Source organism: Hordeum vulgare, unplaced genomic scaffold, assembly GCF_904849725.1.
Source record: "Hordeum vulgare subsp. vulgare unplaced genomic scaffold, MorexV3_pseudomolecules_assembly, whole genome shotgun sequence".
Classification (NCBI taxonomy): domain Eukaryota; kingdom Viridiplantae; phylum Streptophyta; class Magnoliopsida; order Poales; family Poaceae; genus Hordeum; species Hordeum vulgare.
The window spans coordinates 1-26,664 of NW_025422733.1; the positions used below are offsets into that span (position 1 = coordinate 1).

The window sequence follows — 26,664 nt, forward strand, 5'->3', positions numbered from 1 at the left end:
CATATTTCTTTTTATAGAGAAATAGAGGAAGCCGTACAAGGATTTAGTCAGGCCTATTCATACACTACCTAAACAAGAAAGTTAGATTCGGCGATGCCCCTCCCCTTTGCTTTCGGGGGGGCATTCCGATTTCCCTAGTATCATCATTATTTGCCACGCGAATCCAGATTGAGATTGAGGCAATTAAGTTAATTAAATTTTCGAATCACTGACTCAGGCCCATTGTCGAATCCTACTCAGCAATTGTCGAATCCTACTCAGCCGAAAAGGGGGTACTTATGTATGGCGGAACGGGCCAATCTGGTCTTTCATAATAAAGAGATAGACGGAACTGGTATGAAACGACTTATTAGCAGATTAATAGATCATTTTGGAATGGGATATACATCCCATATACTGGATCAACTAAAGACTCTGGGCTTCTATCAAGCCACTACTACATCGATTTCGTTAGGAATCGAGGATCTTTTAACAATACCCTCTAAGGGATGGTTAGTCCAAGACGCGGAACAACAGAGTTTTCTTTTGGAGAAACACTATTATTATGGGGCTGTACACGCGGTAGAAAAATTACGCCAATCTGTTGAGATATGGTATGCGACAAGTGAATATTTGAAACAAGAAATGAATTCAAATTTTCGGATAACGGATCCTTCTAATCCAGTCTATCTAATGTCTTTTTCAGGAGCCAGAGGAAATGCATCTCAAGTACACCAATTAGTAGGTATGAGAGGATTAATGTCGGACCCTCAAGGACAAATGATTGATTTACCTATTCAAAGCAATTTACGCGAGGGACTTTCTTTGACAGAATATATAATTTCCTGCTATGGAGCCCGCAAAGGGGTTGTAGATACTGCTGTACGAACAGCAGATGCTGGATATCTTACACGTAGACTTGTTGAAGTAGTTCAACATATTATTGTGCGTAGAAGAGATTGTGGTACTATCCGAGGTATTTCTGTAAGTCCTCAAAATGGGATGACGGAAAAACTTTTTGTCCAAACACTAATTGGTCGTGTATTAGCAGACGATATATATATCGGTTCACGATGCATTGCCGCGCGAAATCAAGATATTGGAATTGGATTAGTCAATCGATTCATAACTGCCTTTCGAGCACAACCATTTCGAGCACAACCAATATATATTAGAACCCCCTTTACTTGCCGAAGCACTTCTTGGATCTGTCAATTATGCTATGGCCGGAGTCCTACTCATAGTGATCTGGTGGAATTGGGAGAAGCCGTAGGTATTATTGCGGGTCAATCAATTGGGGAGCCAGGGACTCAACTAACATTAAGAACTTTTCATACTGGCGGAGTATTCACAGGGGGTACTGCCGACCTTGTACGATCCCCTTCGAATGGAAAAATCCAATTCAATGAGAATTTGGTTCACCCCACACGTACCCGTCATGGACAGCCTGCTTTTCTATGTTATATAGACTTGCATGTAACTATTCAGAGTCAAGATATTCTATATAGTGTGAATATTCCCTCAAAAAGCTTGATTCTAGTGCAAAATGATCAATATGTAAAATCTGAACAAGTAATTGCGGAGATTCGTGCCGGAACGTCCACTTTACATTTTAAAGAAAGGGTACAAAAGCATATTTATTCTGAATCAGACGGCGAAATGCACTGGAGTACTGATGTTTACCATGCGCCCGAATATCAATATGGTAATCTTCGTCGATTACCAAAAACAAGCCATTTATGGATATTATCCGTAAGTATGTGCAGATCCAGTATAGCGTCTTTTTCACTCCACAAGGATCAAGATCAAATGAATACTTATGGTAAAAAAGATAGGGAAATTCTTGATTATTCAACGTCGGATCGAATCATGTCCAATGGCCATTGGAATTTGATCTATCCTTCTATTTTTCAAGATAATTCAGATTTGTTGGCGAAAAAGCGAAGAAATAGGTTCGTCATTCCATTACAATATCATCAAGAACAAGAGAAAGAACTAATATCCTGTTTTGGGATTTCGATTGAAATCCCCTTTATGGGTGTTTTACGTAGAAATACTATTTTTGCTTATTTTGACGATCCCCGATACAGAAAAGATAAAAAGGGTTCAGGAATTGTTAAATTTAGATATAGGACCCTAGAAGAAGAATATAGGACTCGAGCGGAAGACTCAGAAGAGGAATATGAGACCCTAGAACACGAATACAGGACCCGAGAGGACGAATATGAAACCCTAGAAGAATCTAAATATGGAATCCTAGAAGACGAATACGAATATGAAACCCTAGAAAACGAATATGGGAGCCCAGAAAACAAATATGGGAACCCAGAGAACGAATATAGGACTTTAGAGAAAGACTCAGAAGAGGAATATGGGAACCCAGAGAGCAAATATAGGACCCAAGAGGACGAATATGGAACTTTAGAAGAAGACTCAGAAGACGAATATGGCAGCCCCGGGGAAAGCGGCGAGGAAAAATATGGTACTTTAGAGGAAGACTCAGAAGAAGACTCAGAGGACGAATACGAGAGCCCAGAGGAAGATTCCATCTTAAAAAAAGAGGGTTTGATTGAGCATCGAGGAACAAAAGAATTTAGTCTAAAATACCAAAAAGAAGTAGATCGGTTTTTTTTCATTCTTCAAGAACTTCATATCTTGCCGAGATCTTCATCCCTAAAGATACTTGACAATAGTATTATTGGAGTGGATACACAACTCACAAAAAATACAAGAAGTGGACTAGGCGGACTGGTCCGAGTGAAGAGAAAAAAAAGCCATACGGAACTCAAAATATTTTCCGGAGATATTCATTTTCCTGAAGAGGCAGATAAGATATTAGGTGGGTGTTTGATACCGCCAGAAAGACAAAAAAAAGATTCTAAGGAATCAAAAAAAAAGAAAAATTGGGTCTATGTTCAACGGAAAAAAATTCTCAAGAGCAAGGAAAAGTATTTTGTTTCCGTTCGCCCTACAGTGGCATATGAAATGGACGAAGGAAGAAATTTAGCAACACTTTTCCCGCAGGATCTCTTGCAAGAAGAAAATAATCTCCAAATTCGACTTGTCAATTTTATTTATCATGAAAATAGCAAGTTAACTCAAAGAATTTATCACACAAATAGTCAATTTGTTAGAACTTGCTTAGTAGTGAATTGGGAACAAGAAGAAAAAGAAAAGGCTGGTGCTTCCCTTGTTGAGGTAAGAGCAAATGATCTTATTCGCGATTTCCTAAGAATTGAGTTAGTCAAGTCCACTATTTCGTATACACGAAAAAGGTATGATAGGACAAGTGGAGGACCGACTCCCCATAATAGGTTAGATCGCGCCAATAGCAATTCTTTTTATTCCAAGGCGAAGATTGAATCACTTAGCCAACATCAAGAAGCTATTGGCACTTTGTTGAATCGAAATAAAGAATACCAATCTTTGATGATTTTGTCGGCATCCAACTGTTCTCGAATTGGTTTATTCAAGAATTCAAAACATCCCAATGCGATAAAAGAATGGAATCCTAGAATTCCTATTCTAGAAATTTTTGGGCCCTTAGGGGCTATTGTAGCTAGTATATCGCATTTTTCTTCATCTTACTATTTACTAACGCATAATAAAATCCTGCTAAAAAAATATTTGTTCGTTGACAATTTGAAACAAACCTTCCAAGTACTTCAAGAACTTAAATACTCTTTAATAGATGAAAATAAAAGGATTTCCAATTTCGATAGTAACATAATGTTGGATCCATTCCTTTTGAATTGTCACTTTGTCCATCATGATTCTTGGGAAGAGACATTGGCAATAATTCACCTTGGACAATTTATTTGTGAAAATGTATGTCTATTTAAATCGCACATAAAAAAATCTGGTCAAATTTTCAGTGTAAATATGGATTCCTTTGTTATAAGAGCAGCTAAACCTTATTTGGCCACTACAGGAGCAACTGTTAATGGTCATTATGGAGAAATCCTTTACAAGGGAGATAGGTTAGTTACGTTTATATATGAAAAATCGAGATCTAGTGACATAACGCAAGGTCTTCCAAAAGTGGAACAAATCTTTGAAGCGCGTTCAATTGATTCATTATCCCCCAATCTCGAAAGGAGAATTGAGGATTGGAATGAGCGTATACCAAGAATTCTTGGGGTCCCTTGGGGATTCTTGATTGGAGCTGAGCTAACCATAGCCCAAAGTCGTATTTCTTTGGTTAATAAAATCCAAAAGGTTTATCGATCCCAAGGGGTACAGATCCATAATAGACATATAGAGATTATTATACGCCAAGTAACATCAAAAGTGCGGGTTTCCGAAGATGGAATGTCTAATGTTTTTTCGCCTGGGGAATTAATCGGACTATTGCGAGCGGAACGAGCAGGGCGAGCTTTGGATGAATCGATCTATTATCGGGCAATCTTATTGGGAATAACAAGGGCTTCCCTGAATACCCAAAGTTTCATATCTGAAGCAAGTTTTCAAGAAACTGCTCGAGTTTTAGCAAAAGCTGCCCTACGAGGTCGCATTGATTGGTTGAAAGGCTTGAAAGAAAACGTAGTTCTGGGGGGGATTATACCTGTTGGTACCGGATTCCAAAAATTTGTGCATCGTTCCCCACAAGACAAGAACCTTTATTTCGAAATAAAAAAAAAAAATCTATTCGCGTCGGAAATGAGAGATTTTTTGTTTCTCCATACAGAATTAGTTTCTTCAGATTCTGACGTAACAAACAATTTTTATGAGACATAAAAACCCCCATTTAACATTTAACCCTAAGGATACATAAAACATATTTTTTACTTTACTAGACTTTTGAACTTAGAACACTAACAGGTTAAATTTTAGATTTTTAAGATTTTTATTTTAATAAGTAAAACAAGTCAGTTAATTCATTAAATTAAGGTTTTGTTTATACCATGTATCAATGTATCAATGGCCAACTCTTAGTACAAGGTTCTCTCAGAACAATTATTATTTTATTTATTTCAAGCTATTTCGGATCTTTCTTAATCTTCAAAAAGAAATAAATTCCGTAATGGAATGTTAGGATGAAAAAAAAAGGAAGTGTGGAAAAAATGACAAGAAGATATTGGAACATTAATTTGAAAGAGATGATAGAAGCAGGAGTTCATTTTGGTCATGGTATTAAGAAATGGAATCCTAAAATGGCCCCTTACATTTCGGCAAAGCGTAAAGGTACTCATATTATAAATCTCGCTAGAACGGCCCGTTTTTTATCAGAAGCTTGTGATTTAGTTTTTGATGCAGCAAGTCAGGGAAAAAGTTTCTTAATTGTTGGTACCAAAAAAAGAGCAACAGATTTAGTAGCATCAGCTGCAATAAGGGCTCGTTGTCATTATGTTAATAAAAAGTGGTTCAGTGGTATGTTAACGAATTGGTCGATTACGAAAACTAGACTTTCTCAATTTAGAGACTTAAGAGCGGAAGAAAAAATGGGAAAATTCCACCATCTCCCAAAAAGAGATGTGGCAATCTTGAAGAGAAAATTATCTACCTTACAAAGGTATCTCGGCGGGATCAAATATATGACGAGATTGCCAGACATTGTGATCGTCCTTGATCAGCAAAAAGAGTATATAGCTCTTCGGGAATGTGCCATTTTGGGAATTCCTACTATTTCTTTAGTCGATACAAATTGTGACCCGGATCTCGCGAATATATCGATTCCAGCCAACGATGACACTATGACTTCAATTCGATTGATTCTTAACAAATTAGTATTTTCAATTTGTGAGGGCCGTTCTCTCTATATAAGAAATCGTTGATTAAGAATATATAGTGAATTCTTGGACAACTGCGTAGATTTATGGAATGACTTACTATATCTTTTTTTGCATAGAATTTGTTTTGCATAGAAAAAAGAAGGGGAATATTGATATATATTAGAGGGTATTGATATATATTATGATCTGATGTGCTTTCTTGGTATCCTAAATATCAAATTAATAGTTCAAGTTGCTGAGTTGAGAAAGAGATGGTTGAATCAAAAGAATTCCTTTTTTGAAGTTCAATTTTTATCAGAGGACAATATGAATATTATACCTTGTTCCATTAAAACACTCAAGGGGTTATACGATATATCGGGTGTAGAAGTAGGCCAACACTTCTATTGGCAAATAGGAGGTTTTCAAATTCATGCCCAGGTACTCATCACTTCTTGGGTCGTAATTACTATCTTGCTAGGTTCAGTTGTCATAGCTGTTCGGAATCCACAAACCATCCCGACCGACGGGCAGAATTTTTTTGAATATGTCCTTGAGTTTATTCGAGACTTGAGCAAAACTCAGATTGGAGAAGAATATGGTCCCTGGGTTCCCTTTATTGGAACTATGTTCCTTTTTATTTTTGTTTCAAATTGGTCGGGTGCTCTTTTACCTTGGAAAATTATAGAGTTACCCCATGGGGAATTAGCAGCGCCCACGAATGATATAAATACTACTGTTGCTTTAGCTTTACTCACGTCAGCGGCATATTTTTATGCTGGTCTTAGCAAAAAAGGATTGAGCTATTTCGAGAAATATATTAAACCAACCCCAATCCTTTTACCAATTAACATCCTAGAAGATTTCACAAAACCATTATCGCTTAGCTTTCGACTTTTCGGGAATATATTGGCGGATGAATTAGTCGTTGTTGTTCTTGTTTCTTTAGTCCCCTTAGTAATCCCTATACCGGTCATGTTTCTTGGATTATTTACAAGCGGTATTCAAGCTCTTATTTTTGCAACATTAGCCGCAGCCTATATAGGTGAATCCATGGAGGGTCATCATTGAATTGACTAGTTTTGGAATATAGTATTTTTTTTTTCAGCTTAGCTCAATTCATGCATGGTTCCAGATAATCTGCTTGGTTGCAATAGTTAGAAATGCGTATGAATATATAGCCTAGAGTTGTAGGAGAGAGAATAGAATAGACTATATTATGGAATTTTCAAAGTATATATGCATTAAGGAGGGTGGAGTCAGGCTAGATCTATACTATAATAAATATCCTTAATATCTATAAGTGGAGTCCTCTTTTATGCGGGTTTCCACTTTAAGCAATGATTTTAGAATCCGATTCAATAGAAAATGAGAAAATATGCAAACAAAATAGAAGAAACAAATGTATATAGGATATTGATATTATATTATATATTCCTAGGTTAGATTCATTATCTAATCCGATATATGGATATAGAATTCCCTTCTATGTAGTTCGGACAATTCACATTTCAATTTGATTTCAATTTGTACTTTTTAGTTACTTTACTTCTCCCCAATAGAGCTTAGAAGTAAGAATTTTTTGGTTGATTGTATCCTTAACCATTTCTTTTTTTTTGACACGAGGAACTACTCACCATGAATCCACTAATTGCTGCTGCTTCTGTTATTGCTGCTGGATTGGCCGTAGGGCTTGCTTCTATTGGACCTGGAGTTGGTCAAGGTACTGCTGCAGGACAAGCTGTAGAAGGTATTGCGAGACAGCCAGAAGCAGAAGGTAAAATACGAGGTACTTTATTGCTTAGTCTAGCTTTTATGGAAGCTTTAACAATTTATGGACTAGTTGTGGCACTAGCGCTTTTATTTGCGAACCCTTTTGTTTAATCCTAAAAAAAAAAGTTCTTTCGATTTCGATTAGATACTTTTTTCTTTTTTTAGTAAATTGGTATTTGCTTCCGCAATTCCAATTATATCAATACTTTATTTAATTTACTCCTATTTATTACTCCTGGAATTATCTATTTATCGGGACAGATAATACCGCATTCTAGGAAGGGCTGAGTTGAGTATGATTAATTTAGAAGATATGCTCGCCTTCTTATTTCCCGTCCTTAGTTTAGGAAAGTGGAAAGTTTTTTCCTTTTATTTTAGGAATTTTGGGAACGGAACATTTCAACAAAGGAAGCCTTTCACCGGTCAAACAAGACCTAAGACTTAATCTAAAAGAAATTACTAGATTGAATCTATTTGCATTAAAAAAACCGATCAAAAAAGGGCGAGCGAAGTAAGTGATCGAAAAACTTTGTTCTTTGTTCGTCCTATCTATAAGAGGAGAGCATATGAAAAATGTAACCCATTCTTTCGTTTTTTTAGCTCACTGGCCATCCGCTGGCAGTTTCGGGCTTAATACCGATATTTTAGCAACAAATCTAATAAATCTAACTGTAGTGGTTGGTGTTTTGATTTTTTTTGGAAAGGGAGTGTGTGCGAGTTGTCTATTTCAAGAATAGATTGGATCTATCCGGCTGCACTTTAGAATATTTTTTAGTATTTTTCGGATAAATAAGAAAAGGGTGCACGATCTCGACGAATTACTTCTGAATAAATTCAGAAATCATATGGAAGAACCATAGCATTTCGCGACTCATTGGTAAATCAATTTTGATTCTCTATAAACCAAGAATGTGAGACCATTAACACGGTTAAAGCTAAACTGCTTGAAGTCCAGGCAAAAAGAGGTACTCTTTCTACAACTATATTAGTATTAGTACCGAATTTAAACGGGAAATAGCTAATGTAAAATTTATCTGATATAGAACACTCATATCGATAAAATGGTTTGAACTATTTACTAGAAAAAAAAAGAAGGGGCACCCTGCCCTTTTTTAACCAATGCCGAATCGACGACCTATGTATAAAAAAGAGAAATTTTTTGGATTTGAAGAAAAAAAAAAAAGAATTCTATTAATTTTCATTTTCCATTTATTTAGTTAGTTTTTCTTAATGAAATTGAAATTATTAACTAAAGGGCAAATATAAATAAAGAAACAACTTTGCTGACCATGATATATTTTTATCTAGGCGGAAGAGTCCTCTTAATATTTATCTAGTCTTATATAGGTTTCGGTATATTGAAATATAAACATAAAAAATAAGATAGAGGATAGGCTCATTACTTATACTTAAAAAAAGATATGGAAATTGCTATAGCAAAAAAAGAAAAAAAGGAGCGTGAGAGCCAAATGAATCGAAAGATTCATGTTTGGTTCGGGAAGAGATCATAAAAGTTGTAAACTTACAAAATAATCTACTTTCATTAAAAGATTTATTAGATAATCGAAAACAGAGGATCTTGAGTACTATTCGAAATTCAGAAGAATTGCGTAGAGGGACCATTGAGCAACTCGAAAAAGCTCGGATTCGATTACAGAAAGTCGAACTAGAAGCGGATGAGTATCGAATGAATGGATACTCTGAGATAGAACGAGAAAAAGCAAATTTGATTAATGCTACTTCTATTAGTTTGGAACAATTAGAAAAGTCTAAAAACGAAACCCTTTATTTTGAAAAACAAAGGGCAATGAATCAGGTCCGACAGCGGGTTTTCCAACAGGCCGTACAAGGAGCTCTAGGAACTCTGAATAGTTGTTTGAATACCGAGTTACATTTCCGTACGATTCGTGCTAATATTGGCATTCTCGGGTCCCTGGAATGGAAGAGATAATTAAATTAATTAGGCCTTGAACTTCTACTTTCGTTTAGAATTTAGGCATTATTTTTCCCCTTGCTTTCGAAAAAAGAGTCAAGAAACACTAATGGCAACCCTTCGAGTCGACGAAATTCATAAAATTCTCCGCGAACGTATTGAACAATATAATAGGAAAGTAGGGATTGAGAATATAGGTCGCGTAGTTCAAGTGGGGGATGGGATTGCTCGTATTATAGGTCTTGGTGAAATAATGTCGGGTGAATTAGTCCAATTTGCAGAAGGTACTAGGGGTATTGCTCTGAATTTGGAATCCAAAAATGTTGGGATTGTATTAATGGGCGATGGGTTGATGATACAAGAGGGCAGTTTTGTAAAAGCAACAGGAAGAATTGCTCAGATACCCGTGAGTGAGGCTTACTTGGGTCGTGTTGTAAATGCTCTGGCTAAACCTATTGATGGGAAAGGCGAAATTATAGCTTCCGAATCTCGCTTAATTGAATCTCCTGCTCCAAGTATAATTTCCAGGCGTTCCGTATACGAACCTCTTCAAACAGGGCTTATTGCTATCGATTCGATGATTCCTATAGGGCGCGGTCAGCGAGAGTTAATTATTGGGGACAGACAGACTGGCAAAACAGCAGTAGCTACAGATACAATTCTCAATCAAAAAGGGCAAGGTGTAATATGTGTTTATGTAGCTATCGGTCAAAGAGCATCCTCCGTAGCTCAAGTAGTAACTACTTTCCATGAGGAGGGGGCCATGGAATACACTATTGTAGTAGCTGAAATGGCGGATTCACCTGCTACATTACAATACCTCGCTCCTTATACGGGAGCAGCCCTGGCTGAGTATTTTATGTACCGCGAACGGCATACTTTAATAATTTATGATGATCTCTCCAAACAGGCACAAGCTTATCGCCAAATGTCCCTTCTATTAAGAAGACCTCCCGGCCGTGAGGCTTATCCAGGGGATGTTTTTTATTTGCATTCACGCCTTTTAGAAAGAGCCGCTAAATTAAATTCTCTTTTAGGCGAAGGAAGTATGACCGCTTTACCAATAGTTGAGACTCAATCTGGAGACGTTTCCGCCTATATTCCTACTAATGTAATCTCCATTACAGATGGACAAATATTCTTATCGGCGGATCTATTCAATGCCGGAATTCGACCCGCTATTAATGTGGGTATTTCTGTTTCCAGAGTAGGATCCGCGGCTCAAATTAAAGCCATGAAACAAGTAGCTGGCAAATCAAAATTGGAACTAGCTCAATTCGCAGAGTTACAAGCCTTTGCACAATTCGCCTCTGCTCTCGATAAAACAAGTCAGAATCAATTGGCAAGGGGTCGACGATTAAGGGAATTGCTTAAACAATCCCAGGCAAATCCTCTCCCAGTGGAAGAGCAGATAGCTACTATTTATACCGGAACAAGAGGATATCTTGATTCGTTAGAAATCGAACAGGTAAATAAATTTCTGGATGAGTTACGTAAACACCTAAAAGATACTAAACCTCAATTCCAAGAAATTATATCTTCTAGCAAGACATTCACCGAGCAAGCGGAAATCCTTTTGAAGGAAGCTATTCAGGAACAGCTGGAACGGTTTTCCCTTCAGTAACAAATAAATTTGGCATATCTACTCTTGTTATTTTGCATGTCTACTCTTGTTATTTGAATCATGCAAAAAAGTTTTCTTTGTTTTTAGTTTAGTATAGTTATTTAAAGAATAGATAGAAATAAGATTGCGTCCAATAGGATTTGAACCTATACCAAAGGTTTAGAAGACCTCTGTCCTATCCATTAGACAATGGACGCTTTTCTTTCGTATTTTATTCTTTCTTTTATTCTTTCTTTTATTTGTTGTCTTCTTCCGAGAAAAAACTGTTAGACCAAAACTCTTTTAGGAAATCAAAAAATCCAGATACAAATGGATGATGTATATATCATGCATATATCATTAAAGAAGGAGTATGGGGCCGGTAGTGGGAATCGAACCCGCAACCCCAAGGTTATGAGACTTATGAGCTACCAAACTGCTCTATACTCTTAAACTAAAGAGGGGTAACTAGTGGATAAAAGAGGGTTCGATACGTCCCTCTACCATATCTATACAAATAGAATAGTCCATTTATACAGAATGGTAAAGAGGGCTCCTCTATGATTATCAATTCCAGAAATCCATACAAATACGAAAGGGTATTTTATCCTTACCAACTGGATCTTGTTGCACCCGGTAATAAACATTCATAAACCATTTCTCGAAGTACGTGTCCGGATAGCCCAAAATGTCGATAGTTAGCTCTAGGTCTTCCGGTCAAAAAACAACGTCGATGAAGGCGTGTAGGTGCACTATTACGCGGTAGGGATTGCAATTTTTCTCGCATTTTCGTTTTTTCACTCAAACTCAAGGGAGAAACTTTGCTTCTTATCTTTTTTTTTAAAGATTGACGAATCAAATGATATTTCTGTTCTAATTTCTGCCGCTTCTTCTCCCTCTGAATCAAACTCTTTTTTGCCATAATGTGCCGTTGCTATTATTATCAAGTATACGGTTCTAATCCTAGATGGAAAAATAAATAGAAAAAGAAATTTAAGAAGGCGGATCCTCCCTCTCTATCAAGAGTAATGAACTAGGTGCTGATACAGTACAAAAAAACAAACTAAATTAACCAAACTTGCCTGATGTTGAGGCAATCAAGAAAGCTGCATAAGTGAATATATAACCCACGGAAAAGTGAGCTAATCCAACCAATCTTGCTTGCACAATGGAAAGAGCCACAGGCTTATCTCTCCAGCGAATTAAATTAGCTAAAGGTGTGCGTTCATGAGCCCATGCTAAAGTCTCAATTAATTCCTGCCAATACCCCCGCCAAGAAATTAAGAACATAAATCCAGTAGCCCAAACAAGATGTCCAAATAAGAACATCCAAGCCCATACCGATAAACTATTCATCCCAAAAGGATTATATCCATTGATAAGTTGTGAAGAGTTTAACCATAGGTAATCTCTTAACCATCCCATCAAATAAGTGGAGGATTCATTAAATTGTGAAACGTTGCCCTGCCATAATGTGATATGTTTCCAATGCCAATAAAAAGTAACCCACCCAATGGTATTTAACATCCAGAAAACTGCCAAATAAAATGCGTCCCAAGCAGAAATATCACAAGTACCGCCGCGCCCTGGGCCGTCACAAGGAAAACTATACCCAAAATCCTTTTTATCCGGCATTAATTTGGAACCGCGTGCGTCTAAAGCGCCCTTTACTAAAATCAATGTAGTTGTATGCAAACCTAGAGCAATAGCATGATGAACCAAGAAATCCCCAGGTCCTATTGTTAAGAAAAGCGAATTACTATTCTCATTAACAGCATTCAACCATCCGGGCAACCATAGGCTTCGACCCGCATTGAAAGCGGGGCCATTCGTTGAAGATAAGAGTATATCGAACCCATATGTCGTCTTGCCATGAGCAGATTGTATCCATTGGGCAAATATAGGTTCGATCAAGATTTGCTTTTCTGGAGTACCAAAAGCAAGCATGACGTCGTTATGAACATAAAGGCCCAAGGTATGGAATCCTAGAAAGAGGCTAGCCCAACTTAAATGAGATATGATAGCTTCTTTATGGTCTAACATTCTTGCCAATACATTATCCTCATTCTGTTCCGGATTGTAATCCCTAATGAAAAAAATAGCTCCATGAGCAAAAGCCCCTGTCATGATGAACCCCGCAATATATTGGTGATGAGTATATAAAGCAGCTTGAGTAGTAAAGTCTTGTGCTATGAATGCATAAGGAGGTAAAGAGTACATATGTTGAGCTACTAAGGAAGTAATAACCCCTAAAGAAGCTAGAGCAAGACCTAACTGAAAATGAATCGAATTGTTGATTGTGTCATAAAGGCCCTTATGCCCACGCCCTAATCGACCCCCCGGAGGAGTATGCGCTTCTAAAAGATCTTTAATACTGTGCCCAATTCCGAAGTTAGTTCGATACATGTGACCGGCAATGAGAAAAATAAATGCAATAGCTAAATGATGGTGAGCCATATCAGTCAGCCACAAACTTTGTGTTTGTGGATGGAATCCCCCAAGAAGAGTTAGAATGGCAGTTCCCGCTCCTTGAGCGGTACCAAATAAATGATTACTCGAATCAGGGTTTTGGGCATAAAGATTCCACTGACCCGTCAAAAGGGGTCCCAACCCCTGGGGATAGGGTAATACATCTAAGAAATTATTCCATCGAACGTACTCCCCCCTGGATGCGGGAATAGCAACATGAACTAAATGTCCTGTCCAAGCCAAAGAACTTACCCCGAAAAGTCCTGACAAATGATGATTGAGACGAGATTCCGCGTTTTTGAACCACGAAAGGCTTGGTTTCCATTTGGGTTGTAGATGTAACCAACTCGCTATTAAGGACAGCGTAGAAAGAAATAATAGAAAAAGAGCTCCAGTATAAAGATCTTCATTGGTGCGTAATCCTATTGTATACCACCACTGATAAACCCCAGAATAAGCAATATTCACTGGACCAGCAGCACCTCCTCGAGTAAAGGCTTCCACAGCGGGTTGACCAAAATGAGGATCCCAAATCGCATGAGCAATAGGTCTTACGTGTAAAGGATCCTGTATCCATGATTCAAAATTTCCTTGCCAAGCTACATGAAACAGATTTCCGGACGTCCATAGAAAGATTATTGCTAATTGCCCAAAGTGAGAAGCAAAAATGTTCTGATAAAGACGTTCTTCAGTAATATCATCATGACTTTCGAAATCATGTGCGGTAGCAATACCAAACCAAATACGACGAGTAGTGGGGTCCTGAGCTAAGCCTTGGCTAAACCTGGGAAATCTTAATTCCATAATGCCTTTCAAATCCTCCTAGCCACTATCCTACTGCAATAATTCTCGCTAAGAAGAATGCCCATGTCGTGGCAATTCCACCCAGAAGGTAATGGGTTACTCCTACAGCACGTCCTTGTATAATGCTCAAGGCTCTAGGCTGAGTAGCAGGAGCAACTTTTAATTTGTTATGAGCCCAAACGATAGATTCAATGAGTTCTTGCCAATAACCACGGCCGCTGAATAAAAACATTAAACTGAAGGCCCAGACAAAATGAGCACCTAAGAAAAAAAGACCATATGCAGATAATGAAGAACCATAAGACTGAATGACTTGCGATGCCTGTGCCCACAAGAAATCTCGAAGCCACCCATTAATCGTAATGGAACTCTGTGCAAAGTTTCCCCCTGTAATATGAGTTACCACCCCTTGATCACTTATGGTACCCCAAACATCCGACTGCATTTTCCAACTGAAATGGAAAATGACTACCGAAATTGCATTGTACATCCAGAATAAACCTAAGAAAACATGATCCCAAGCAGATACTTGACATGTTCCCCCTCGGCCAGGCCCATCGCAAGGAAAGCGAAAACCTAGATTTGCTTTATCGGGTATCAAACGGGAACTCCGAGCAAATAAAACACCTTTCAAAAGTATTAATACAGTCACATGTATGGTAAATGCATGAATGTGATGGACTAAAAAATCTGCGGTTCCTAATGGAATCGGTAACAAAGCCACTTTGCCACCTACTGCTACTAACTCGCCGCCTCCCCACGTTAAGCTAGTACTTGTTGTTGCACCAGGAGCTGTTACGCCAGGCGCAGTAGCATGGATATTTTGTACCCATTGAGCAAAGATAGGTTGTAATTGTATGGCGGTATCCGAAAACATATCTTGTGGACGGCCTAAAGCACTCATGGTATCATTATGAATGTACAAGCCAAAACTGTGAAAACCTAGAAATATACATACCCAGTTAAGGTGGGATATGATTGCATCGCGGTGTCTAAGGACGCGATCTAATAGATCGTTGTATCGAGTAGTTGGATCATAGTCTCTTACCATAAAAATTGCTGCATGTGCAGCAGCACCGACTATTAGAAATCCGCCAATCCACATGTGGTGTGTGAACAAGGAAAGTTGTGTACCATAGTCAGTAGCTAGGTATGGATAGGGAGGCATAGAATACATATGATGAGCTACAACAATGGTTGTAGAGCCTAGCATAGCTAGGTTAAGAGATAATTGAGCATGCCATGACGTTGTTAAGATTTCATAAAGACCCTTATGGCCTTGTCCTGTAAATGGGCCCTTGTGAGCCTCCAAAATATCTTTAAGTCCATGGCCAATACCCCAGTTGGTCCTATACATATGACCTGCGATTAGGAAAAGAATAGCAATAGCTAAATGATGGTGTGCAATATCGGTCAGCCAGAGACCACCGGTTACTGGATCTAGTCCTCCACGAAAAGTCAGAAATTCTGCGTATTTGGACCAATTTAAAGTGAAAAAAGGGGTTGCTCCTTCGGCAAAACTAGGATAAAGTTGAGCCAAAAGGTCCCGATTCAAGATAAATTCATGAGGAAGTGGTATCTCTTTAGGATCCACCCCAGCGTCAAGAAATTGGTTAATTGGTAAAGATACATGAATTTGGTGTCCCGCCCAAGAAAGAGACCCAAGTCCTAATAATCCCGCTAAGTGGTGATTCAACATGGATTCTACATCTTGGAACCAGGCCAATTTGGGAGCGGCTTTGTGATAATGGAACCAACCAGCAAAAAGCATTAACGCTGCAAAAACCAATGCACCAATTGCAGTACAATAGAGTTGTAATTCACTAGTTATTCCAGATGCTCGCCAAAGCTGAAAAAAACCAGAGGTTATTTGGATTCCTCGGAAACCCCCACCTACATCACCATTCAATATTTCTTGCCCTACTATAGGCCAAACTACCTGAGCACTGGGTCCAATGTGAGTAGGATCACTTAGCCATGCTTCATAATTGGAAAAACGGGCACCATGAAAGTACATGCCACTCAACCAAAGAAAGATAATGGAAAGTTGCCCGAAATGAGCACTAAAAACTTTTCTAGAAATCTCCTCCAAATCACCAGTATGACTATCGAAATCGTGAGCATCAGCATGTAGGTTCCAGATCCAAGTGGTAGTATCAGGGCCCTTAGCTAGTGTTCTTGAGAAATGGCCGGGTCTCGCCCATTCCTCAAAAGATGTTTTTACAGGATCCCTATCCACAACAATTTTTACTTCTGGTTCCGGCGAACGAATAATCATTAACTCCTCCTCTTTCCGGACAAGACATACAAAGAGACCCGCCAACTGTCTTTTTTTTTAGTGAATCTTTGAAAGATAGATTTTGAAAGATAGATTTTGAAAGATAGATATTGTGATTAGTTCTTTTCTTTACTATACTACCACCCTTCTTTTTTTTTAGTTATTCACTGGAGCAATTATATATTAAAGTCAATCCGAGGCAAGTGTTCGGATCTATTATGACATAAAGGTTAGGTGCCTAACGGACATTGTTTATCTTGAAAAAACAAATATTTCTCGGCGTAAGAAAAAATCTTTTTTATTTTAAATTTAAGAAACTAGTGTATTTTTTTTTAGGGCATAAGCTCCTATCTATATCTACTTTCCTTGAGCATAATATAGGGTTTTTTATTTTTTATTTGATTCTAAATTCCAAGATAACTCATTAGAATTATTAATAAGATGGTTCTAATATATTAGCAATATTTAGATTGGCCCCCTTTTTTTTATTCACTTTATTACTTCTATTCTAGACCCTATCCCTATGGTTTATTCTTATGAAATATCTTATAAAATAGAAGGTATAAGAAATGGATATAATGAAATTCTTGATTCGATCTTACGACCTAATTTATTTGATTAATGGATCAACAACCAAACCATCCATTTTAGGAAAAAAAAGGAGCATGGTCTTATTCAAATTCAAAGCGCTTCGTAATCTTCAACCAGTTTTGTGCTTCAATATAATTTCCCGGAGTAAGCGCTATAGCTTGTTTCCAATATTCAGCAGCTTGATCAAACCAAGCTTCCGCAATTTCCGAATCACCCTCTAGAATGGCCTGTTCTCCTCGGTCGGAATAGGCAGTTCCTTCCCTTAGAACCGTACTTGAGAGTTTCCTACCTCATACGGCTCAGAAATTGCTATCTTAATTTCCCCTATCTTAACTGAATTCGATTTATCAAAAATCGATCCAATTTGTTCTTGTGTTAAGCAGAAGAAATTAATTACCTAAGTTTCAAACCCTAATTTTTCTCAATAATTAGTTTGATCTTTTTTCCCACCTTCAGAAGAATGAAGCATAGATAGATATAGAGCCTTCGTTCAAATTTTCTGAAAGGTAACTATCCCGGTTTCATATATGAAATCTCTATAGAATCCTTGAAAAAGACTTTTTTCCATAAGAAAGAAAAAAGAACTTACTATCTTTGGGATCTGATACTACACCGCTGCTTAATCCCTTAGTGGATCGGCTCTATTACATAAGCGGATTCCTAAATTTTGCCCCATATCATGGGATAAGTAAGCAGTTTTTTTTAGTTGTATCGACCCAGTCGCTCACTAATTGATCTTTACGGTGCTTTCTCTATCAATTTGAGAAACTTTATCCATAGAGTAGTAGTATAGGCCATACTTTCTTCGTTTTTTGATTCTCGTGAAGTGTCCTTCCTTCCTACAGCTGATAGGGAAAAATCGTTGTTTTTACGATCCCTATGTAGAAAGCCCTTTTTTCCAGTATTTACTAGAAAATTTGATCCTCTCTTTTTTTGTCTTTCTATAGTGGAGATAGTCGCACGTAATGACAGATCACGGCCATATTATTAAAAGCTTGCGGTAAGAAGGGGTTTCGTTCTAGTGCCCGGAAATAATATTCCAAAGCCTTTGTATGCTCTCCATTGCTTGTGTGTATAAGGCCTATGTTATAGAGTATATAACTTCGATCATAGGGATCGATTTCTAGTCGCGTAGCTTCATAATAATTTTGCAAAGCTTCCGCATAATTTCCTTCGGATTGAGCCAACATCCGTTACGGTCGTTCATTCTATTCAAAAAATCTCCGTTCCAAAACCGTACATGAGGTTTTCATCTCATACGGCTCCTCCCTTCTGTACATAATAGTACTAAGCGAAATAATCTTAATCTATAGAATCAAAATAGAATTAGTCCCGTCTCATTATGAACCGAAAGGGGCTGGTATTTTTCCAAGAAATCTCTAGCCAACCTTCCCACAAGAGGTTTTTCTTAACACCAATGAATTCTATTAATGCTAGAGGAAAACGATAGCTCCAATAATTTCTTTGTTCTCAACGCCTCCTATTTAGAGGAATTAGCTACTTCAACGATCTTTGATGGTTATAGGGGTATCCAAAGTACAAACCTGATGGTTGTTTGTTATCCCAACCATTCTTCCCAGCCCTGATACCGATCAGGAAAGGGGTAATTTCTACCAAAGTTTTTCTCTTGTTGATTCCTATTTCTAGGTGTAGTGCTTTTCTCCCCTATGCTGCCTACGGATACTAATAGAGTGGCCTGTAATCCATACCATACCATATCCTGTAGGTGTAACCTTTCGCTCAATACTCAAATCTACAATTGAAGTATCTGAAGCCGCATCAATCGAGGATACACGACGGAAGGAATTGTTAGTTCGCCTCACCTTCCCGAAGCGTGGGTTTGCTTGCTTTACAAATTTGGTTCTCTCTATGCCAACCCCTTTTCTTTTTCCTAAGACTGAGGTATAGGTAGGTCTAAAAAAAAGCAAAAAAAAAAAGAGTCAAATCGCACCATCTCTATAATAAGTAAATGCCTTTTTTTCTCCTGAGGTTGTCGGAATTATTCGCAATAAAATATTGGCTATAATTGAGAAGGTCTTATCAATGAAATTTCCATTTACACGGGATCTAGGCATAATTCCCAAGCCATTCTATATAGAATTGTTTTCATTCCTTCACAAAATAACATAAAAACAAACACATTCGATTCTTATAATTATAAATAGATTGATCCATATGCTCTAAATCCATATGTTTTAAATGGATAAGAGAGATATGGATTTTCCGCTCAGCTCAAATTGTATCCTTTTCCTTCTGCTTGGACACGAAGAGATATGCAATATTTGACTAAGACTGGATTTCATTCCACTTTCCTATTTCTGAACAACAACTTATGTCATCAACTATTTCGTGTTTTCAAAGTTATTAATTGTCTCATACTCTATTTTTGATTTCAATGGTGTAGCGTATCTTATGCAAACGGAATTCTAAGGTTTCTTTATTTTATTATGCAATAAGAAGAATTCTTGCATTCTCTTTTTCTTTAGTTGCGGGAAAACCTAAATTAAAACTTTTATTTTATAGCGAGCGCAATTTCTAGTAAAAAATCCTGTATCCTTCCACCTAGATCAAAAGGAATTTTTCCAATAGAACTAGGGAACCCCCGAGCGGTTGCGGTTGTACCTGTACTGCAGGAATAAGAAAACTCGCTATTCACTCAGTTTATTTTCCATAATAAGTTATGTAGGAAAGATGGCCGAGCGGTTCAAGGCGTAGCATTGGAACTGCTATGTAGACTTTTGTTTACCGAGGGTTCGAATCCCTCTCTTTCCGTTTTTCTTAATTCATCAACGTTAAGGATCACAATGTATCAAATCAAATAGCAATTTATTCCAGTAATAATATCTTATATTATCTTATTTTTATTTAATAGAAATTAAAAATTCTCTATAGCAAATTACTGTGGTATGTAAACATAGAGGAAAAAAGCAAAAAGGATCCTAATCCTAGGGTTAATCAATTTTAGCTAGTTGATGGGAAAATACGAATTAATGGTAATGGTCTTAGGGCTATTTAGTTCGGGGAAAGGGGAAGGGGAAGAAAATTCTATGAACCTTTCCTTTTTTCATTAAGTTCAAGTCTGACGAGAGTAATATTCTACAACTAACAACTCATTTATTTTGAGACCGACCCACTTCCTATCTAGGATTTTATTTACTAGTCCTTTATATTCCAATGTGTCAATCGTCAAATGGCTTGGCAATTTCCCCGGGTCCGATGAAGCAATATAATTTTGAACCAGACCTTTTGATCTTTGGTTATCTTTCGTAGTAATAATATCTCGGGGTTTGCAACGAAAACTTGGTATATTGACTATACGGCCATTAACTAAAATATGTCTATGGTTGACTAATTGGCGGGCCCCAGGAATGGTTGAAGCCATACCCAATCGAAAAAGGATATTATCCAAACGCATTTCAAGTAATTGTAGTAAAACCTGGCCTGTTGACCTTTTTGCTTTTCCAGCGATATGTACATATCTAAGTAATTGTCGTTCTGTCAGACCATAATGAAAACGCAATTTCTGTTTTTCTTGAAGACGAATACGATATTGCTCCTTTTTCCCAGAATTGAATTTTTTTTTAAGATTACTTCCGGATTTAGGTGTTTTTCTAGTGAGTCCTGGTAAAGCTCCCAAACGGCGTATTTTTTTTAAACGAGGTCCTCGATAACGGGACATGAAGACTCCTTTTTTTTATTGAAATTTCATTTTACACAATTAATTTCATTGTATTTACATTACAGAATACATCGAAATTAAAACTGAATTAAACTACAGGATAAACAGAGTAAAATCAACTAAAGTACCACAAAAAATGGAATTTCATCAAAATCTGTATTTTTTGTATTTTTTGTATATATATTATTTATTTTATTGTTTTGTATCTAGCAAAATAGTAAGGTAAAAAACATAAAAGATCCTGGATTCTCCATTTAATTCGGAAAAAAAGAGATTCTTGTTCGTAGAACATCGATAGAGAAAAAAAAAGCCGACTATCGGATTTGAACCGATGACCCTCGCATTACAAATGCGATGCTCTAACCTCTGAGCTAAGTGGGCTTACATAACGGAAATAGTGTAACAAATAGAAATAGGTATAGTATAGGAAATCCGTAAAATCTCAGATATTAGTTATTACTCTTAGCTATTAACTAGTTCTAAATTTGAAGTTCTACTTATAAAAAAATACTAAATAAAAAAATACTAAAACTTCTTAAAGATAAAGTTAGCTTGATATGCTTAACTATAGGATATTTAAAAAGAAAATTATAGACTTTATGGGTATTTTCATTCGATCATTATAGACTTTATTATTTGTTAATAATTTGAGGATTAATATTTCACTAAGGGGAACATAAAGTCAGAGTAAATAAAATTGATAATTCTGATTAGAAAAAAAGAATAAATATCCAGCGTTATAGTATAATTTCGAATACTATAAAAAAGTAAGACGGGAGGTGGGGGAGATAAAAAGTTTTGGATATATTGATTCGGATTGAATTGCAAATACATCAAGGATAGAATCAATGTAATTCAGAATTGCAATAAGCAAGCGGGGTCTCTCAAATAGAGTCGAACTGAACTGCTAGACTACGTTGAGTGATGAACTCAATGATTCAAAAAAAAAACTAAGAGATGGATGAAATTACACAAGGAATCCTGGTCTCAAAGAAGAGGGAAGTGGGGATATGGCGAAATCGGTAGACGCTACGGACTTGATTGTATTGAGCCTTGGTATGGAAACCTGCTAAGTGGTAACTTCCAAATTCAGAGAAACCCTGGAATTAAAAAAGGGCAATCCTGAGCCAAATCCGTGTTTTGAGAAGGGATTCTCGAACTAGAATACAAAGGAAAAGGATAGGTGCAGAGACTCAATGGAAGCTGTTCTAACGAATCGAGTTAATTACGTTGTGTTGTTAGTGGAATTCCTTCTAATTCTAAATTAGAGAAAGAGGGGTTTTATACTTTATACATTTAATAAACACGTATAGATACTGACATAGCAAACGATTAATCACAGAACTCATATTATAATATAGGTTCTTTATCTTTTTTAAAATTTCAAAATAAAATTCGAAATGATTATGAAATAAAAAACTCATATCATAATTTTATTTTGAATTATTGTGAATCCACTCCATTCGAATATTGAATAATCAAATTCTTCAATTCAAATTCAAAGTTTTGAGAACTTTTAAAAAGAAAGTGGATTAATCGGACGAGGACAAAGAGAGAGTCCCATTCTACATGTCAATACTGACAACAATGAAATTTCTAGTAAAAGGAAAATCCGTCGACTTTTTAAGTTGTGAGGGTTCAAGTCCCTCTATCCCCAAATCCTCTTTTTTTTTCTTTTTATCAATGGGTTTAAGATTCATTAGCTTTCTCATTCTACTCTTTCACAAAGGAAAGGAATGCGAAGAGAACTCAATGGATCTTATCCTATTCATTGAATAGATTTCTTTTTTATTAGAGTATCGGCAAGAAATCTTGGTTATTCACTCTATTTTTAAGTATTATTTAAGTAAACCATGCACAATGCATAGGGCTACCCCCCCCCTTTCAAATTTTGAATTTGAAATACTTTAATTGATTTTTTAGTCCTTTTAATTGACATAGATACAAATACTCTACTAGGATGATGCACAAGAAAAGGTCAGGATAGCTCAGTTGGTAGAGCAGAGGACTGAAAATCCTCGTGTCACCAGTTCAAATCTGGTTCCTGGCAGAGAAAAAAAAAGATCCACCGAATAGGTATTGATCCAAATACCTCGAGATGGATTGTGATACATATTTATTAATAATATATAATATAGATAGAGTATGATTTATTCATCTAAGTGGATAAATCTATAATATAAATATAGAGGCACTTCTTTTTAGAGAAGTTTTAAAATATACCCTTTCTTTATGATAAGGAAGGGGGTGAGATTAGGTTCCCCTTTATTTTTTTGCGTTTCTTTATTTTGTATTCCACTATTCCGACGAATATTTTTTTAGTCTTGCTTATCTTTATCTTATCTTATTTTCCTAGTTGTGCTAAGTCATGTGCGCGATACAAAGTTCCTGGTAGAGAACTTCTTTGAGTCATCCTATTTTTCTGTTCATATGAAGGAAATTAATATGTGATTTTCAAAATAGGGGAATCCAAATGAAACCCTTTTTTGGCTCAGTCTATCTGGAATGCTTTTGTATAATAGGAATTAATTATAAATAGGTATTCCGTTTCATCTAGGAAAAGAACCTAAAAATATTCCTTGACTTGAATAAAATCTGGAGTTGTGTTGTATAAGTGAGCACGAATTTCTTATCATTCAATGAGCATCTTGTATTTCATAAAAATTGGGGGTTATATAGTCCTTACGTAAGGGCCAGCCTATCCAACTTTCAGGCATTAGGATACGTTTAAGGCGCGGATGATTATCATAAGAGATTCCCACCATATCATAAGATTCGCGTTCTTGAAAATCGGCACTTCTCCAAATCCAGAAGACAGACGGAATTCTAGGATTATCCTTTTGGGCAAAGACTTTTATGCAGACTTCTTCTGGATTATCTATACCGTATTGTATTCTTGTAAGATGATACACGCTAGCTAAAGATCCACCGGGTGCTACATCATAAGCACATTGGGAGCGTAAATAATTATAACCATATACATATAAAATGACAGCAATGGAATCCCAATCCCCTGCTTTTATTTGTAAAGTCTCTATTCCTCGGTGATCAAAGCCCAAAGATCTATGAACCACCTCATGTTTGACTAGCCAATTAGATAACCAACCCTGCTGCATTGTCTTCATCTCTCCCTCTTTGTATAAATATTTCCCATTTCGGATGCAAGTTTGAAAGATTGCTCTGCTTTTTCTTTTTCTACACAAAAGAGCCCCCCCCTCCTAATTCACTAATTTGTAGGAAGGTACTGGACTTTTGGATTTTAAAAAAGTTTCAGAAGATATATCTAATGTCGATGGTGATTGATAGAGCAATTCTTGCTCATAAGTTCCTGTATGAGTACTGCGCCTAACATAAAGCTTGTGACTGGTAGTAAAACATCTTTTTTTATTTTGAGATAGAGTTCGATCCTCAACTATTTCTCGCGATATCTTCTTACGAAGTTTTGTTAGGGCATCTATAACTGCCTCCGGTTTAGGAGGGCAGCCCGGCAAGTAGACATCCACAGGAATTAACTTATCAACTCCCCGAACAGTACTATAGGAATCCGTACTGAACATTCCCCCTGTAATAGTACAGGCTCCCATAGCAATGACGTATTTTGGTTCAGGCATTTGCTCGTATAATCTCACTAAAGACGGAGCCATTTTCATTGTTACCGTACCGGCTGTTAAAATTAGGTCTGCTTGCCTAGGACTTGATCTTGGTACCAATCCATAACGATCAAAATCGAATCGTGAACCTATTAATGAAGCAAATTCAATGAAACAACAACTGGTACCGTATAGAAGGGGCCATAAACTGGAGAGTCTTGACCAATTCGAAAGATCATTTAGTGTAGTTGAAATAACAGAATTGGAACTTGTTTGGTCAAGTAAGGGAAACTCAATCAAATTCATAACTGTCTCAATAGAATCTTTTCCTTCTTTTTTTTTGTCTAAATATTCAGTTAAGACCATTCCAAGGCTCCTTTTCGCCATGCATAAACTAAACCGACAACTAAGATAAGCACGAAAATCAAAGCTTCGATAAAAACGGATACACCCAATACGTCGAAACTCATTGCCCAAGGGTATAGAAAGACGGTTTCCACATCAAAAACAACAAAAACGAGCGCAAACATATAATAGCGTATTCGGAATTGTACCCAAGCCCCTCCCATGGGTTCTATACCCGATTCATAACTAGAAAGCTTCTCTGGTCCTTCACTAACCGGGGCTAAAAGCCCTGAAATCGAAAATGCCAAAATAGGAATAAGGCTTGCTATTATTAGAAATGTCCAAAAAATATCATATTCGTGAAGCAGAAACATAATGTACTCCCATTAATGTGGAATAGGCGGAACTTAAATTAGTCAATTCAATTCAGCATTGTCAATTTATCCAGAACTTCTCTCTTTTCCTCGGTGAAACAAGAATCTTTTTTGTTCAAACAAAAGCGCTTAGTTTAGCCTTTGTTTCCTCTGTGCTGCATCTTCTTTAAAGATTCATCCAATGGAATCCCAACTCCCTTTCTTTTGGATTTCCATTCTATTTAGATATGGTGTATGTAGATCTAATTCTTATATAAAGAAAACTTTATCGTTTCACTTTGTCTCGCTTTCTCTAGAATCTCTATAAAAAAAGAATAGCTCTATCCTTTATTTACTATTTAATAATAATAAGAGACTATTAAATAAAAATGAGAATACTACTAATTAGAATAATTAGAACCTAATTAAGATAGTAGGACTAATCTATGCAGTATAATGAGAAGTAATACTATAAAAATAAAAATAAAGAACTCTATTTCAGAACTATGAGACAGAATATTCTGTTTTCTTATTTACTCTTTACTTTATTTTTTCTATTTTTCGTTTTTCTTTTCCTGTCTGTATGATTTTGATTTTCGATGAATGAGCCTTTGGTAATGCTTTTATCTCTATTCTATGTCGCAGGCGCCTATCCAGTCTATAAACAAATACTAATGCGAAAATGAAAACTATACTAAACTAAAGAAAACATAGGATAGAGATCCTAAAATAGAAAAAAGGGCATATTAGGGCTATACGGATTCGAACCGTAGACCTTCTCGGTAAAACAGATCAAACGGATTATTATCGAAATGATTTGAACTGTTTCAAAGACCCAACATGCATTTTTTTGCATTGGGCTCTTTCATAAACTGATTTAAAGATCAGTTAGTCCACCATAGTTTTTCTTTACGGAAAGATAATGAGATGGCTCCCTGTGCTCTGATTGATTTTTTGTATTATGATCTATCTAGGAGCAATACCAAAGTGTTTCAAAGGAGGATTACCTTGACTTAGGTCTGCCTCTGGTCTAAATTAAATCAACCTAAGTGAAATGGAGTCTCTATCGTTCCACTGCAAGAGTTAACTATGAGACTTCATACACCTTAAAGTTCATAGAACGAAAAGAAGTTTTTTGGAGGCCCTTATCCTCATTACGCCTAGCATTTAGTGGGCTGGATATTTACCTTATCAACTAGCAAATCCATAAGGGTTCTATTTGATTAGGCACCTGAATTGGCACCTGAATCGGACTGAACCGACTGTTTGTCAGGCTACTGTTCTCCTATTCTCTCGAATCTATGAAGTAAGACATTGATTTTGCAATAAGATCGATTATGTTCATTGCATAATAAGCTCCTTTGAAAAGCATTGGCGCACGTGTAAACGAGTTGCTCTACCGAACTGAGCTATAGCCCTTATCAGAGATATCTTAACATATAGAGAATTTCTTGTCAAGATGAATATTTTCTAATGCCAGAGGATATCCCTTTGATCTGTATCTGTTTAGTATTTAGTTTAGTATTTAGTATATAACAGACCAATAACAGAGCGGT

The 26,664-nt window shown here is 36.7% G+C and overlaps 6 protein-coding genes and 4 non-coding genes across 10 annotated transcripts; 5 read left to right on the top strand and 5 right to left on the bottom strand.

The window, feature by feature from the left end:
- The first annotated feature begins 238 nt into the window (after positions 1 to 238).
- On the top strand, positions 239 to 5,414 carry LOC123423413 (DNA-directed RNA polymerase subunit beta''). Its single transcript, XM_045107845.1, has one exon. It carries the CDS (start codon positions 283 to 285, stop codon positions 4,714 to 4,716), a length of 4,434 nt encoding a protein of 1,477 aa, XP_044963780.1. The 5' UTR covers positions 239 to 282; the 3' UTR covers positions 4,717 to 5,414.
- Positions 5,415 to 5,505: 91 nt separating this feature from the next.
- On the top strand, positions 5,506 to 7,075 carry LOC123423420 (ATP synthase subunit a, chloroplastic). Its single transcript, XM_045107851.1, has one exon. The coding sequence runs from the start codon at positions 5,901 to 5,903 to the stop codon at positions 6,759 to 6,761; it is 861 nt and encodes a 286-aa protein (XP_044963786.1). The 5' UTR covers positions 5,506 to 5,900; the 3' UTR covers positions 6,762 to 7,075.
- Positions 7,076 to 9,402: 2,327 nt separating this feature from the next.
- Positions 9,403 to 11,126, top strand: LOC123423416 (ATP synthase subunit alpha, chloroplastic). The gene has a single exon (XM_045107848.1). The coding sequence runs from the start codon at positions 9,506 to 9,508 to the stop codon at positions 11,018 to 11,020; it is 1,515 nt and encodes a 504-aa protein (XP_044963783.1). The 5' UTR covers positions 9,403 to 9,505; the 3' UTR covers positions 11,021 to 11,126.
- Positions 11,127 to 11,145: 19 nt separating this feature from the next.
- On the bottom strand, positions 11,146 to 11,217 carry TRNAR-UCU. Its single transcript has one exon. It is a non-coding gene; the product is annotated as a tRNA-Arg (tRNA).
- Positions 11,218 to 11,222: 5 nt separating this feature from the next.
- On the bottom strand, positions 11,223 to 14,368 carry LOC123423415 (photosystem I P700 chlorophyll a apoprotein A2). Its single transcript, XM_045107847.1, has one exon. The coding sequence runs from the start codon at positions 14,270 to 14,272 to the stop codon at positions 12,068 to 12,070; it is 2,205 nt and encodes a 734-aa protein (XP_044963782.1). The 5' UTR covers positions 14,273 to 14,368; the 3' UTR covers positions 11,223 to 12,067.
- On the bottom strand, positions 14,298 to 16,747 carry LOC123423414 (photosystem I P700 chlorophyll a apoprotein A1). Its single transcript, XM_045107846.1, has one exon. The coding sequence runs from the start codon at positions 16,548 to 16,550 to the stop codon at positions 14,298 to 14,300; it is 2,253 nt and encodes a 750-aa protein (XP_044963781.1). The 5' UTR covers positions 16,551 to 16,747.
- A 104-nt stretch (positions 16,748 to 16,851) lies between these two features.
- LOC123423421 (photosystem I assembly protein Ycf3) lies at positions 16,852 to 26,536 on the bottom strand. Its single transcript, XM_045107852.1, has 3 exons — positions 19,093 to 26,536; positions 18,106 to 18,333; positions 16,852 to 17,382 (listed from the first exon to the last, which is right to left on the bottom strand). Exons 1-3 carry the CDS (start codon positions 19,214 to 19,216, stop codon positions 17,222 to 17,224), a joined length of 513 nt encoding a protein of 170 aa, XP_044963787.1. The 5' UTR covers positions 19,217 to 26,536; the 3' UTR covers positions 16,852 to 17,221.
- Positions 19,827 to 19,913, top strand: TRNAS-GGA. Its single transcript has one exon. It is a non-coding gene; the product is annotated as a tRNA-Ser (tRNA).
- On the bottom strand, positions 21,129 to 21,201 carry TRNAT-UGU. Its single transcript has one exon. It is a non-coding gene; the product is annotated as a tRNA-Thr (tRNA).
- Positions 22,798 to 22,870, top strand: TRNAF-GAA. Its single transcript has one exon. It is a non-coding gene; the product is annotated as a tRNA-Phe (tRNA).
- Positions 26,537 to 26,664: the final 128 nt, after the last annotated feature.